The 13,331-nt window shown below is 41.9% G+C and overlaps 1 protein-coding gene across 7 annotated transcripts in view; it reads left to right on the plus strand.

The window, feature by feature from the left end:
- LOC114021517 overlaps window positions 1–13,331 on the plus strand; it is a 201,641-nt gene that overhangs the window by 39,025 nt on the left and 149,285 nt on the right. For all 7 annotated transcript variants that reach the window (XR_006292632.1, XM_027830917.3, XM_043552710.1 and 4 more), the window contains one exon: window positions 3,024–3,071. Coding sequence is in view for 6 of the 7 variants with exons in the window: in XM_027830917.3 (XP_027686718.1) it covers window positions 3,024–3,071 (48 nt within the window). In the remaining variant the exon portion in view is untranslated. The remainder of the gene's footprint in view (window positions 1–3,023; window positions 3,072–13,331) is intronic.

Genomic DNA, 13,331 nt, shown 5'->3' on the forward strand with positions numbered 1-13,331 from the left:
TGCATTCACTTTTTCTTTCTTATCTGAAAGAGTGTTGCAAGTACCCAAATACAATAATTGTGCCATTTGTTTGTCATGCCCTTTTTTGACTATGGGTTACTCAGTGGATGTCCAAAACGATCCTTAATGATCCACGTTGTATAAAGCCCAGAACTGTAATCCTAAAATAATTATCTTGATAAGTGCTCCTCAGTTGCCATCGGGCAATAACTTATCCCTGTCCTCTTAAAAGGAGTTTAAAATGAAGACACAAATTTCATATTCTTATTTAATTTTGTTGAGAGTAAACTAAGAAAATAATATTTTAAATAATTCCATGCAGGCCCCTGTGAGATATCAGCATAATTTTATGTAAGATACCTTTATTTAATATGCATTTATTGATTAATAAAGAAATACATTCTGTTTGTAAACCAAATGATTGGTCCAGTGGCACAAAACAATAATGCAATGAAGCCTCTAATTCATTAAATTGGAATATAGGGATTGAATTACTAATTTATGTTGGTTTTAATATCATGTTATAAATTATACTGTTCTAAAATGTAGGAGGAAAATATTCCCCATGATGGTGGTTACCTACAGTTCCAACTAGTAAGGTTATATATGACTCCAGGGAGATGAAGTAGGGGGAGGCACTGGAGATTTTGCAGACTGACATGGTTTCCCAGGAATTTAGTGTCGTATATGTTGCAATAGCCACAACTTTAAAAAATAAATATCAACCATTTTTTTAAAAACACTGGAGGTTTTGTACAGAGGTCATTGTTAGAAACAGGTAGTTATTGGAATACTGGCCTGTTAGATAACTGAACAAGAAGGTCAAGAATTAGAAAAAATTAACAGGGAGAGAGAGAGAGAGAGAGAGACTTCATAAATCTTAAGTGGTTTCAGTTTTTTTCTATCCATCTTAGCTTTTTATTCAGGAAAAACATGCGTTAAAACCCTCATCTTCAGTATTTCACAGCCTGTTGCTCATGTCTCCCCTTTTGTGATCTTTTTTAGCTAAAGAGTCCCTTACTTAAATGCCTCAGAAACTGCTTGGAGAAACCAACAGAAAGCCCACTTGATGAACGTATGGATTATCTTCAAAGGTTCCATATTGCTCTTGGATCTCAGCTCCCTAGTGCAAGACAGGCTGGAACTCCCTAAATATCAGACTTCAGCCTTGTGAGAGACAGGCAAACCAACCTCCTTCTGGGAACTGCCAGTGTTTCAGTGCCCCACTCTTTCAAAAACCTTCTGTTTGTTTGTTACTAATGTACAAAGAGAAGCTTCCTAAGTAACAGGAATATTTAATGGAATCCTTTCTCAGATGCACCGGCAGTTAGTCATTTCAGTGATCTAAGAGGGAATGTGAGGTGGTCTTCCCCTTTGTTAGATAACTCATCACTCATAAGCCTTCTTTTGGGGCTCTGCTTTGGAAATCAGTCATGAATGTTCTATTCTTGCACGGTGATTACATGCAAAAAGGCAAAATTTGCAAGGTTTTAAGGGTGGCCACTAATATTCAAAGAGATGAACATCTCCAATATAAATACTACAAATGGACCGAAGTTAACAAGAATCTATGCAATGGCACGAGAATGTTGATGAAACAAGAAAATCACCAGTAAAGTGGCACCATAGGAAGGATACCACTATGATGAGACTATTTTAAACCAAAGGAAGGCTCTCTTTCTCTCTAGCATACACATTCATTTCTTTCTTTTGATTTCTGGTTGTATTTTGGGTCATCCCTTATCTGATTCACAAAAGGAAAGAGCAAGATTTTATTTAAACTATCCAGGCTTAAATTTGAAATTGTTTCAGTCCTTCATGGAGAGAGGAAATTCAAACTTCCTTTCGTAGTTAGATGAATGGGCTCAGCCTTGCCAGGATCATAGCACTGCCTGAGAGTTGCTGAGCTCTCACAACTCCCAGTGAAGTCAGTGGAAATTGAGGGTACTCATCACCCCTGAGGATCTGATCATCACCTGCAAGGATTGGAACCTAAGATTGGTTATTTTTTAAAATGGGAAGTAAACTTACATGGAGCATGAACCCCCAGTTGTGACAGTGGTATGACAACTGTTGTGTCAACAGAGAGACATACACACCACAGATTCAGGATTCACTGACCACAGGAAAATTGTTTGAGTATAACATTCACAGAGGACATGACTCCCTGTCTAGCTCATGGCCAGAAGGAAAGGTCTGTGTTGGTCCAGAACTACAGTGATGCACTCAGGTAGGTCACGGAACGGTCAGAATCTAAAACAGACATACACAACAGACTTTTGCTACAGCACCACTTTTTGCTCACCACCTACAATTTTCAGTAGTAATACTTCTGACCAGATGATGTACAATGCATTGCCTTTTTGTGCCCAGTTTTTCAGTTTTAGTGAGAGAGGCAGTGGCCTTGAACAGTATTTTCTAACATGTTAACCTGCTCCCCTGCTGATCAAACTGTGAGCAAGTTTTACACTCAAGTGGGGAGACGTGTCTGGGCTTTGTTCTATGTGTACATCTTGGGTTCATGACGGGGGTTTCTGAAGCCGTTGTTTGTGAAGGATAATCATTTTTCCCTCCAAAGTCCTATCAAGTACTACAAAAATACGTGACGCTTTTTTGAGGGCTTTATCTCACCAGAGCTGCATGATATATATTTTCTCCTGAGACTGATGGTTAAACACCATAAACCTTGATTATTTCTAAAGGCTCAGAGAGGCTCCACGATCTTGAGCCCCAGTTTAAGCTGATTGTCCATAGTGAGTTTCAGGCTTATCTTTTTGTGCCTTATTGACTTGAGGAGTATTTAAGAGTGTTTGCATAAAATAAAAACTATAAATGCAAGAAAGGTGCCAATTATCAAATGTGAACCAGATTCTGGAGTAACAAAGCATTCACTTTTCATAATAGATTTGGCCCTGTTGTTCTTTAATTCAGCCAAGGAGATGACGCTAATATGTTTTATATTTATTTTCCTGGTCAATATAATTTTAATCAGTTTTCTTACTAAACAACTGTTTTTCTCTTAGGGTTCTGATAATCAAGATAGAGCAAGATGCAAAGTATGTACAGCTGAGGTAAGTCTCTCAACTGTTCTTTCCATGTTTTCAAAAAGTATTGGATTAATGGCTGAAATTAACAATTTATAACCCATGTGTGAAAGGGATTGTAGTCTAAGTAGTTGCCTATGTGTGTACTGAATGTCTAAATATATGGTATATGTACTATACTATACTATACCAGTGTGTACTATACCAGTGATTCTTGAATATTTCCAGTCCATGCATCCATATTAAAAATGTAATTAACGTTGTGACCATCTCCCTCTATCCTCTCTCTGCCAGAGGACGAGCCTGCAGGTCTTTGACTGTTATCCCAACACACACGATATACTGCAATCTGATCTCTTTCCTCTGCTACAGTTCTTTGTATGAGACCACCTACCTTTTGTGGATGTGCATGCTGCTGCTATCCACTCCAGTCTGCCTCCTTCTATCATAGACAAACAGCAGTGGTAGAATTCCATAAAGTAATATAGGTGCATTTATATCACAGGGAATAAATTCTCATTGAATGTTTATGTCCGGCCCAAACCTCTGAGGGGCTTCCATTGAAATCAGTTGGATCAAGCATATCTTTGGGAAATGACACTGATACGAGCCGCTTGTAATTATATTAATTAACTCTTTCATGTGTGTCACATAAACCATAGCTACCATTATCTTTTCCCCTCCCGCACATCATTCCCACCCCCAGCCAATTCCTCACTTTCCCAGTTGTAATTATCAGTTCAGCCACATGCAACCCTGTGTAGTCAGAGCCCAGATGTCTGAGAGTCCTCTATTCCCGATTTCACTCAGGATCAAACAAGGCATTATTATGTATGGCAGTGTTTCCCAAACTCAGGACGCCGCTTGTTCAGGGAAAACCCCTGGCGGGCCGGGCTGGTTTGTTTACCTGCCGCGTCCACAGGTTCGGCTGATCGCAGCTCCCACTGGCCACGGTTCGCCGCTCCAGGCCGGTGGGAGCCGCGGTTGGCCGAACCTGCAGACACAGCAGGTAAACAAACTGGCCTGGCCTGCAGGGGCTTTCCCTGCCCAAGCAGTGTCCCAAGTTTGGGAAACACTGATGTATGGCATAAGGAATATTTCACTGCATCCAGGATAGGGATGCATCAGGCTGCATGTATCCAAGTTGAAAACAATGAAGCCACTTTGAATACGTAAATGGTATAGTGAGTTGTGGCAAGAGTAGAGGTAAATTGCCTATCATTTTAATCCTTCTAGAGTTGTTTCCATTTTAGCAATAGCATGACAAATCCATTACTTTTTTAAGCTTCACAGTAGCTGGACACTTGGAAATAAATGTGCTCCAGCTAGCACAAGAAGGTGAAAACTGTATATTCCTGCACCAGTGGTGGTTTTTGTGCCAAGGGGGCATTTATTCCAAGGGAAGAGTAGAAGGTATTTCACCGCCGCCTTCCCCAGTGATTTACACCAAGGTGTGCGATAGGGGTTCCTCAAGTGCTGAATCCTCCAGGTACCTGGATCTCTCCCTCAGAACATACGGGTTCAGTTTTGGGGCAGGTTACTATTCATAGAATCATAGAATATCAGGGTTGGAAGGGACCTCAGGAGGTCATCTAGTCCAACCCCCTGCTCAAAGCAGGACTGATCCCCAATTAAATCATCCCAGCCAGGGCTTTGTCAAGCCTGACCTTAAAAACTTCTAAGAAAGGAGATTCCACCACCTCCCTAGGTAACGCATTGCAGTGTTTCACCACCCTCCTAGTGAAAAAGTTTTTCCTAATATCCAACCTAAATCTCCAACTGCAATGGTCACTGCAACTTGAGACCATTACTCCTTGTTCTGTCATCTGCTACCACTGAGAATAGTCTAGATCCATCCTCTTTGGAACCCCCTTTCAGGTAGTTGAAAGCAGCTATCAAATCCCCCCTCATTCTTCTCTTCCGTAGACTAAACATCCCCAGTTCCCTCAGCCTCTCCTCATAACTCATGTGTTCCAGTCCCCTAATCATTTTTGTTGCCCTCTGCTGGACTTTTTCCAATTTTTCCACATCCTTCTTGTAGTGTGGGGCCCAAAACTGAACACAGTACTCCAGATGAGGCCTCACCAGTGTCGAATAGACGGGAATGATCACGTCCCTCGATCTGCTGGCAATGCCCCTACTTATACATCCCAAAATGCCATTGGCCTTCTTGGCAACAAGGGCACACTGTTGACTCATATCCAGCTTCTCGTCCACTGTAACCTAGGTCCTTTTCTGCAGAACTGCTGCCTAGCCATTCGGTCACTAGTCTGTAGCGGTGCACTGGATTCTTCCGTCCTAAGTGCAGGACTCTGCACTTGTCCTTGTTGAACCTCATCAACCCAATGGACTAGTGTTGCAGTCTTTTAGCCTACCTACCTGCCGTCTACTCTGCTTCTGCTGTATCTGATATTATGGTGATGAGGACCACATAAATATCTAGATAAAGTGGAGTTTTTGCCCCCCAGGAACTCTGTTATGGACCAGCCAGCTATAATTGATTAATTTGGACCTAGATTTCCATTAATACAGACTCCGTCATTTCTCAGATCTTCCTCTCATTCCCTCATCATTCTGAAGAGCAGATTATAGACTTCAATCAGGGCTCCATAAACCAACAGTTTTTAGATGAGCCCTTGTATAATGGAACTTGGAATCAGAAACCAGGTGCTGCATCTACCTACCTCAAAGGAAAGGAGCTTGTTGCTATTCTTCTCCATTCCCCCCCCCCCCTTTTTATAAATGGTAGTCCTGAGTGAATACAGCCAATGAGAAGGAAGAAAGAAGTCTTAACATGTAGGGTCAGGGTAACTGCATTTAGGAACTGGTTCAGAGCAATAAAAGATGTTGACGGCTAAAAACAAAAAAACAGAAGGAAGGAAAGTACAATGAAAAAGTGGGGTAAGCCTGTGACTCCCCAGTAAAGTTCCAGGCGCCCTTTAAGGGGCAGGTTCCAGGCAACCCACAGTCAAAAAGCAGGTGGCTGAGATATACACATGAAGGAGTTCTGATGATGCTAAATACAGGAGAAAAACAAAGTTCAAGTGGTTTCTGAAGTCATAGCACCCTTGAAATGGATGTACAGACTTGAAGTTTTCTTGTGTTTTGTTCTATAAGCTTGAATAATATCACATTTTAACAGATTTCTTTAAAAAAAATCATATACAAAATACCCCTCTGCAGTGCACTTCTATTTTTATAAAATCAGCTTTTTGTAGATGATTTTTGCTATTGCAGTTTTGGCTCCAGATACTTATGAACAGCTCAAGGTTTTGACGTCTGATGTCTCTGCCACTGAGCATCCATTTCATTCACATAATGCCAACCTACTGGATAAATGTTGTAAAATATTCAATAGCATTTTCCCTCACATTTTAAAAATATAAGTAATGGCCTCAGTATCACAGGTATGAAACACAGCTTTCTGGTGCATCGTATTTATTAAATCCCCCTCTTACTTCACATTAACTGGCAGTAGACGTTTTGATATTCAGAAGCCATCAAAGGTTCCTTTCCCGATTACATCGGGGGGAAACAATCATTGTGACAGTTACAGGTAATGGTATTTGGAGGGCATGGCTCCAAGGGTTCATTCTTTTTTAGAATGTTTACCTCACCTGACATATCCATCTTGGGTGCCATTGTGATTATTCATCTGTATATTTAAATAAAACGGGGCTAAGAAATAAGATCATAAGAGTGGCTATACTGGATCAGACCAATGGTCCATCTAGCCCAATATCTTGTTTTCCGACAGTGGCCAGTGCTTCAGAGGGAATGAACAGAACAGTGCAATTACTGAGTGATCCATTCCCTGTCATCCAGGCCCAGCTTCTGGCAGTCAGAGATTTAGGGACAACCAGAGCATGGGGTTGCATTACTGACCATCTTGGCTAATAGTTAGTGATGGAACTACACTCCATGAGTTTATCCATTTTTTTTAACCCAGTTATACTTTGGCCTTCACAGCATCCCCTGGCAATGAGTTCCATAGGTTGACTATGTGTTGTGTGAAGAAGAACTTCCTTATGTTTGTTTTAAACCTGCTGCCTATTAATTTAATTGGCAGATCCCTGGTTCTTGTGTTATGTGAAGGGGTAAATAACACTTCCTTATTCATTTTCTCCACACCATTCATGATTGTGTAGCGCTCTATCAGCCCCCTAATCTGAATAGTCCTAGTCTTCTTAATCTCTCCTTGTATGGAAGCTGTTCCATACCCCTAATAATTTTTGTTGACCTTCTCTGTATTTTTCCCAATTCTAATATATCTTTTTTTGAGATGGGGTGATGTGATGGGGCAACTGTCCCACACTGGCAGAGAAGGAGTTAATGTCCCTGGGGAGGTTGCGCAGGAAGCAGCCAATAGGAGAGAGGCTGCAAGGAATAGTCAATCAGATCCCAGCAGGTCCATAAAAAAGGGAACTACAGGGCAGACTAGGTCACTTTCCGATGGGAGCCCAGGAAGTAAGGACTGCATCCCTGGAGGGCTGAGAGAACTGTAAGCACTTTGGACAGAGCAGTGACTGGCGCCTGGGACTGAGCAGCTGAGGCCCTGAGATAAGGGCGAAGAAGATGCTGGGGCCATGGGGAAGTGGCCCAGAGAAATAGAGTAGCATTGACTGAAGTTACAGAGGAACAGCAGGAGGCTGCTATTTACAGGGTTCCTAGGTTGAGGCCTGGAGTAGTGGGCAGGCCTGGGTCCCCCCAACTTGCCACTGGGGAAATGGCTAGACTGTTGGACAGAGATATCTTCCTCCCTCCGTGGAAGTGGAAAACACAGACGATGACCTAGCTGGAGGGCTGAGTCCAGAAGAGGATGCTGTGGTCCTGGGAGCTGAGAGAGGAGCCATATACAGGAACAGAGACAGAGTGCCGGTGTGAAGACTGGAGGTGTGGGCATTGGCCTCGAACTAATCCCCAACATGAGCAGGAGGATGCGCCAGGCTGTTGATGAGGGCTGCACCCCATGACTGGTGACCAGAACAGCATGCAATATTCAAGTTGTGGATGTACCATGGATTTATATAGTGGCATTATGATGTTTTCTGTCTTATTATCTATCCCTTTCCTAATGGTTCCTAACATTCTGTTAGCTTTTTTGACTGCCACTGCACATTGAGTAGACGTTTTCAGAGAACTGCTCACTATGACACCACTCAAGAAAAAGATCTTGGAAACAGCTAATTTAGACCCCATCATTTTGTATGGGTGACTCTGTTTTCCAATATGCATTACTTTGCACTTATTAGCATTGAATTTCATTTGCCATTTTATTGCCCAGTCACCCAGTTTGTGAGATCTCTTTGTAACTCTTTGCAGTCAGTATTGGACTTAACTAGCTTGAATAATTTTGTATTGTCTGCAAACTTTCGCACCTCAGTGTTTATCCCTTTCTCCAGATCATTTAAGAATATGTTGAACAGCAGTGGTCCAGTACGGAGCCTTGGGGGACCCGGTTATTTACCTCTCTCCACTGTGAAAACTGACCGTTTATTCCTACCCTTTGTTTCCTTTTTTTTAACCAGTTACTGATGCATGAGAGGACCTTTCTTCTTACCCCCATAACTCCTTACTTTTCTTATGAGCCTTTGGTATAGGAACTTGTCAAAGGCTTTCTGAAAGTCCAAGTACACTATATTCACTGGATCACTTGTCCACATGTTTGTTGACCCCTCAAAGAATTCTAATTGATTCGTGATGCATGATTTCCCTTTAAAAAAGCCATGTTGATTCTTCCCCAACATATTGTGTTCATTTATGTGTCTGATCATTCTGCTCTTTGCTGTAGTTTCAACCAATTTGCCAGATACTGAAGTTAGGCTTACCAGCTTGCGGTTGCCAGGATCACCTCTAGAGCCTTTTTAAAATAATTGGCATTATATTAGCTATCCTCCAGTCATCTGGTACAGAGATTGATTTATGTGGTAGATTACATACCACAGTTAGTAGTTCTACAATTTCATATTTGAGTTCCTTTAACACTCTTGGTTGCATACCTTCTGGTCCCGGTGACATATTACTGTTTAATTTATCAATTTGTTCTAAAACCTCCTTTATTGACCGCTCAATCTGGGACAGTTCTCCTGATTTGTCACCTAAAAAGAATGGCTCAGGTGTAGGAATCTCCCTCACATCCTCTGCAGTGAAGGCTGAGGCAAAGAATTTCTTTAGCTTCTCTGCAATGGTCTTGTCTTCCTTGAGTGCTCCATTAGCACCTCGATTGTCCACTAGCCCCACTGGGATACATCATTCTTTCCATATAAGAAATAGGGGCGAGTGCGAGTGAGAAATGGAAAATTCTGGGTTAAAGAAGGCTTGATGTTATCAGATAATTAAATTAAACTGCACAGCAGATAAAAACACAAGATAAAATGGTATATCAGTGTATACATATTGTAGATGGATCTGGTGGCACCACCTATTAAGGTTGCCTGACATGTCCCATTATAAGACCATTTACAGTTGCTTATGACTTTGACAAACTTTAACCATTTGGGCTGAAATTTTTCATGATGGGTAACTGCCTCAAGGAGAATTATTCTAGAATTTTTCAGCCAAATGGTATAGTAGTTTCTTGGAATGAGGCTAGGAAAAAATATGGTGATTGCCCATGTTAATTCTGGTGACTTTCTCTTTGAGAAGCTAGATTGCCCCCATGCTTTAGAGAAGAATTTGAAATTTGGTAGAGAGTGGTCTTTGTGACAAGGAAACCTGGGGCAGGGGGGCAGCGGGGAGACTGGAAATGGAGGCTGACAGTGGGAGAGAAGACAGAAACTGGGACTGGGAGTTGAGGGGGAAACTGAGACTGGCTGGGCAGCTGGGAAAGCAGATGAGAATGGTCCTGGTTGAGCAAGGAGATTGGAAGTGGCTGGGCAAGGAGACTGAGAGCAGGGAGGGAAACAGATTGGGTGGGGACCTGGGGAGCCAGTGGGTGGGAGGAGCAGACAGATCAGATGAGGAGCCAAGGGGACTTGCTGACAAGGATAATGGGATTAGACTGGGAGACAGGGAGATGATCTGATGAGGCAGTGTTACTGTTAAGGAGACTGGTACTGGGACAAAGAGCCAAGGGTGGGTAAGAGGCAGGACTGAGACAGGGGCAGGTTGGTGAAGACAGGACTTTTTGGGCCAAGCTTGGTGGGGAATGGATAAAATGACAGGTGACCACTAGAGAACACTCCCTCTCAGAGGATGGAATAGAACCCAAGATTACTGAGTCTCACCATTCTTCTACTGTCAGAAGTATCTGTGCAAACCACTAGTAAAGTGTGTCTCATCCTTTTCTAGTGCCACATAGAGGATGGCAACCTACTACTGCTATCAGTTACTCCATTATCTCAACTGGCAGAAGTTTGTGTAGTGGATCTAAATGTTCCAACCTTGCTGATAATATACCATATGGCCATCATTATAATGGCCCATAATGGAATTTTTGTTTTCTCAGTTTATATTTTTAAAAACTTAGGAAATTACACCCCAAAACAACATTAAAATAACATTATTAAGACTGCAATGTTAAGCATTCAAAAGTTAGGAAATGCCAGATTTTAAGTTGCTTGTGTTTTTCTGGTGCAAATCACTGTAGTATGAGTGCTTCATAAATATTCATAAATTTATTTTCATAATACCCCTGTGAGATAAGATCTGATCCCCATTTTACAGATGAGGAGCTGAGACACAAAGGTCAAAAGTGCCCATTAACCCTGGGTATCAATTGGAGATGCCTGGGACCTGATTTTTTCATGGGACTTAGAATGAGCACAGCTCCCATTTGCTCAGCACTTCTTCTGCAGGTCAGAACCCAACATCTCAAGTCAGATACCCAGAAAATGAGGAACACACAAGTGAAAAGTATAAGTGACTCTCCAGCATCACAGGAACTCTGTTGCAGAGGTGGGATAGACTCCAGTTCTCTATTCAGAGTACTATTTAGCTGCTTTAACCTTTTTCTTCTTTCAATCCCCTAAGTCTAACTTCAACAGCTTCCAATTTCTGCAACAAACAGAGCAGTGGTCTTACAGACATCAGTCTTCTTCACTACTCAAACCTGATATACCCCCCATGCGATGGTCCATCCTGTGCATTGAGTGAGGCGGGGTGCTGTGGAGTAAATAGTACATGATCATGTAATTAAAAACAGTATCATAATGCATATATACAAGGGATACGAATTAAGGTTGCACATCTAACCTTAATCCTGGCATTTCCAAACTTTTAAGTGGTTGACTTTGAAACCTTAATGTTATTTTAATGTAGTTTTTGTTGTCTGTAATACAGTAGTACAGGGAGTTTTATAGACCAGATTGTGTCCTGCCCTAGCATGGGTGAATGCGGGGAACTGAAGTGAAAAAGGAACCTTCTCCACACAATGGCCAGAATCTGCAGTGTGCATATCACCACAGAGATGAAGGGAAGTAGACAGGGCCGTCTGTCTCATCCTTCTGCACCAGCCTGCAAAGCAGGCGGTGTTTTGGAATAGCAGACTATCTAACCCAAAAGGGGGTGGTGCAGCATGCACACTTGCATAAAATGCTGTGTGTGTATGTGTAGACAGACAGATATGACTTAATGACAATAACTGTTGCTTCCCATGGTGACCAATTCTGTCTCATTGTTTCCTTGTGCTTTCCTGTCTTTCTGTCCGTCTGTTATCTCATCTTATATTTGGATTGTACACTCTTTGGGGCAGGGACTGTTGTTCTGTGCTTGTATACCACAATGGTACCCTGGTTCATGACTATGGCTCCCAGGTGTTATGGTAATACAAAGAACAAATCATAATAGTAATATGAAGAAAAAATAGAAATTGTCACTAAAAACTGAATTTCAATATCTGTAGGAAACACGCCTTTCTTAAATATTGAACTGAACTATTAGTTACATAGATTATGGTTTTCTGTAAGCCTCAGAGTTGGTAATAACTATGACCGTTTGCTGTGTGTATTACCCATCTAGAATGCAAGAGAGGAATGCAATTTGTTCACTGTCTTTGTTTCTTTTAAGTGAATTTAATGTTTTTGTATTTTGCAATTTACTAAAGTGCTAATAGTTTATTAAAACAGAACATTAAATTGACCTATATACCTATGTCACAGAGCTGTTGTGAAGATTAATAATTAGATAATGTTTGTAAAGCACTTTTTATAAGTGAAAAGTGCTATAAAGTGCTTAGTATTATTATTACAGCATGATAGAGATCACAAAACACAAGTGAATTAGCTCTAGGTTTAAGCCTTATAAGGCAAAGCGTACCAGGGGCAAAATAACATTGCAGTTATTTTTCTAACATCCAGCGCTTCATTAAGTACCACACAGGGTTATATAACTCTGTGAGACTCTAACTTTTTAAAGTTCAGAATCATAGCAGGAAAAGTTCTCACGGGTTTTGCAGGCAAGATTTGTATGCATGGCCTTTAAGGTCACTCAGAGTTCCTCCAGCTATTAGGAGCTAACCCCTCCAGTTACATGTGAGGACGCTGCTGCCTCCTTTGGCTCTCCCAAAGCGAACTCCTCTAACAGGGCTGCTGCTGTCCAGGCCAGCTTGCAAGCACTACCAAATGCAATGTGCCAGATCCTCAGCTGCTGGAAATCAGCATAGCTCCACCGGGCTTAATACAGTTATGCTGACTTCCACCTGCTGAGTATCTGGGCTCTATTGCAATTTAAAGCTCTTGCTGAGCTTTCTTACACAAAATCCTTCCCACCAAAACAGTCTCTATTAAATCCTCAAATTCTTACTGTGGGTGGAAAAATAGGAACCACCCCACTGAATCTGTCGCTCCTCCCTTGGAGTGAACTCAGATCTTTTTCAGAGCTTGAGAAAATTCTGTTAACTCCTCCCTCCCTTCTTGTTGCTCCTCCTTCACTATCTGTAGCTGGCAGTCTACTACCACAGTCCTGGGGTTTCCTGATAGTGTGGACCCAGAGGACAGGTTGTTCTCTTGAGTCCAGTTCTGCTGATCACATGCACACTATTGTCTTCTGCACCATCCCACGAAAAGTCCAGAGGCACAAAATCCAAAAGTAGCCTCAGAGACCCAGTCTGGTTACTCGCTGTTTTACGGAGGAGGGCAATGGAGTCATCACTCCCAAGAAGAACATTGTTGAGGGTGAAGAGGGGATGTGCATGTGTCAGAACCACCTAATCAAGAAACATGATATAGGTGTGTATATGTTGGATGGGAGTGGAGCCTCCTTTCCAAGAATAGTGAGAAGTCAGAGCACCATTCCCAAGGTTAGTACTGCAGGGGCTGAACTTCTCCCCACAGAAGTTTGGGTGGAGTC

This window comes from Chelonia mydas, chromosome 8 (assembly GCF_015237465.2).
Source record: "Chelonia mydas isolate rCheMyd1 chromosome 8, rCheMyd1.pri.v2, whole genome shotgun sequence".
In the NCBI taxonomy this organism is placed as follows: domain Eukaryota; kingdom Metazoa; phylum Chordata; order Testudines; family Cheloniidae; genus Chelonia; species Chelonia mydas.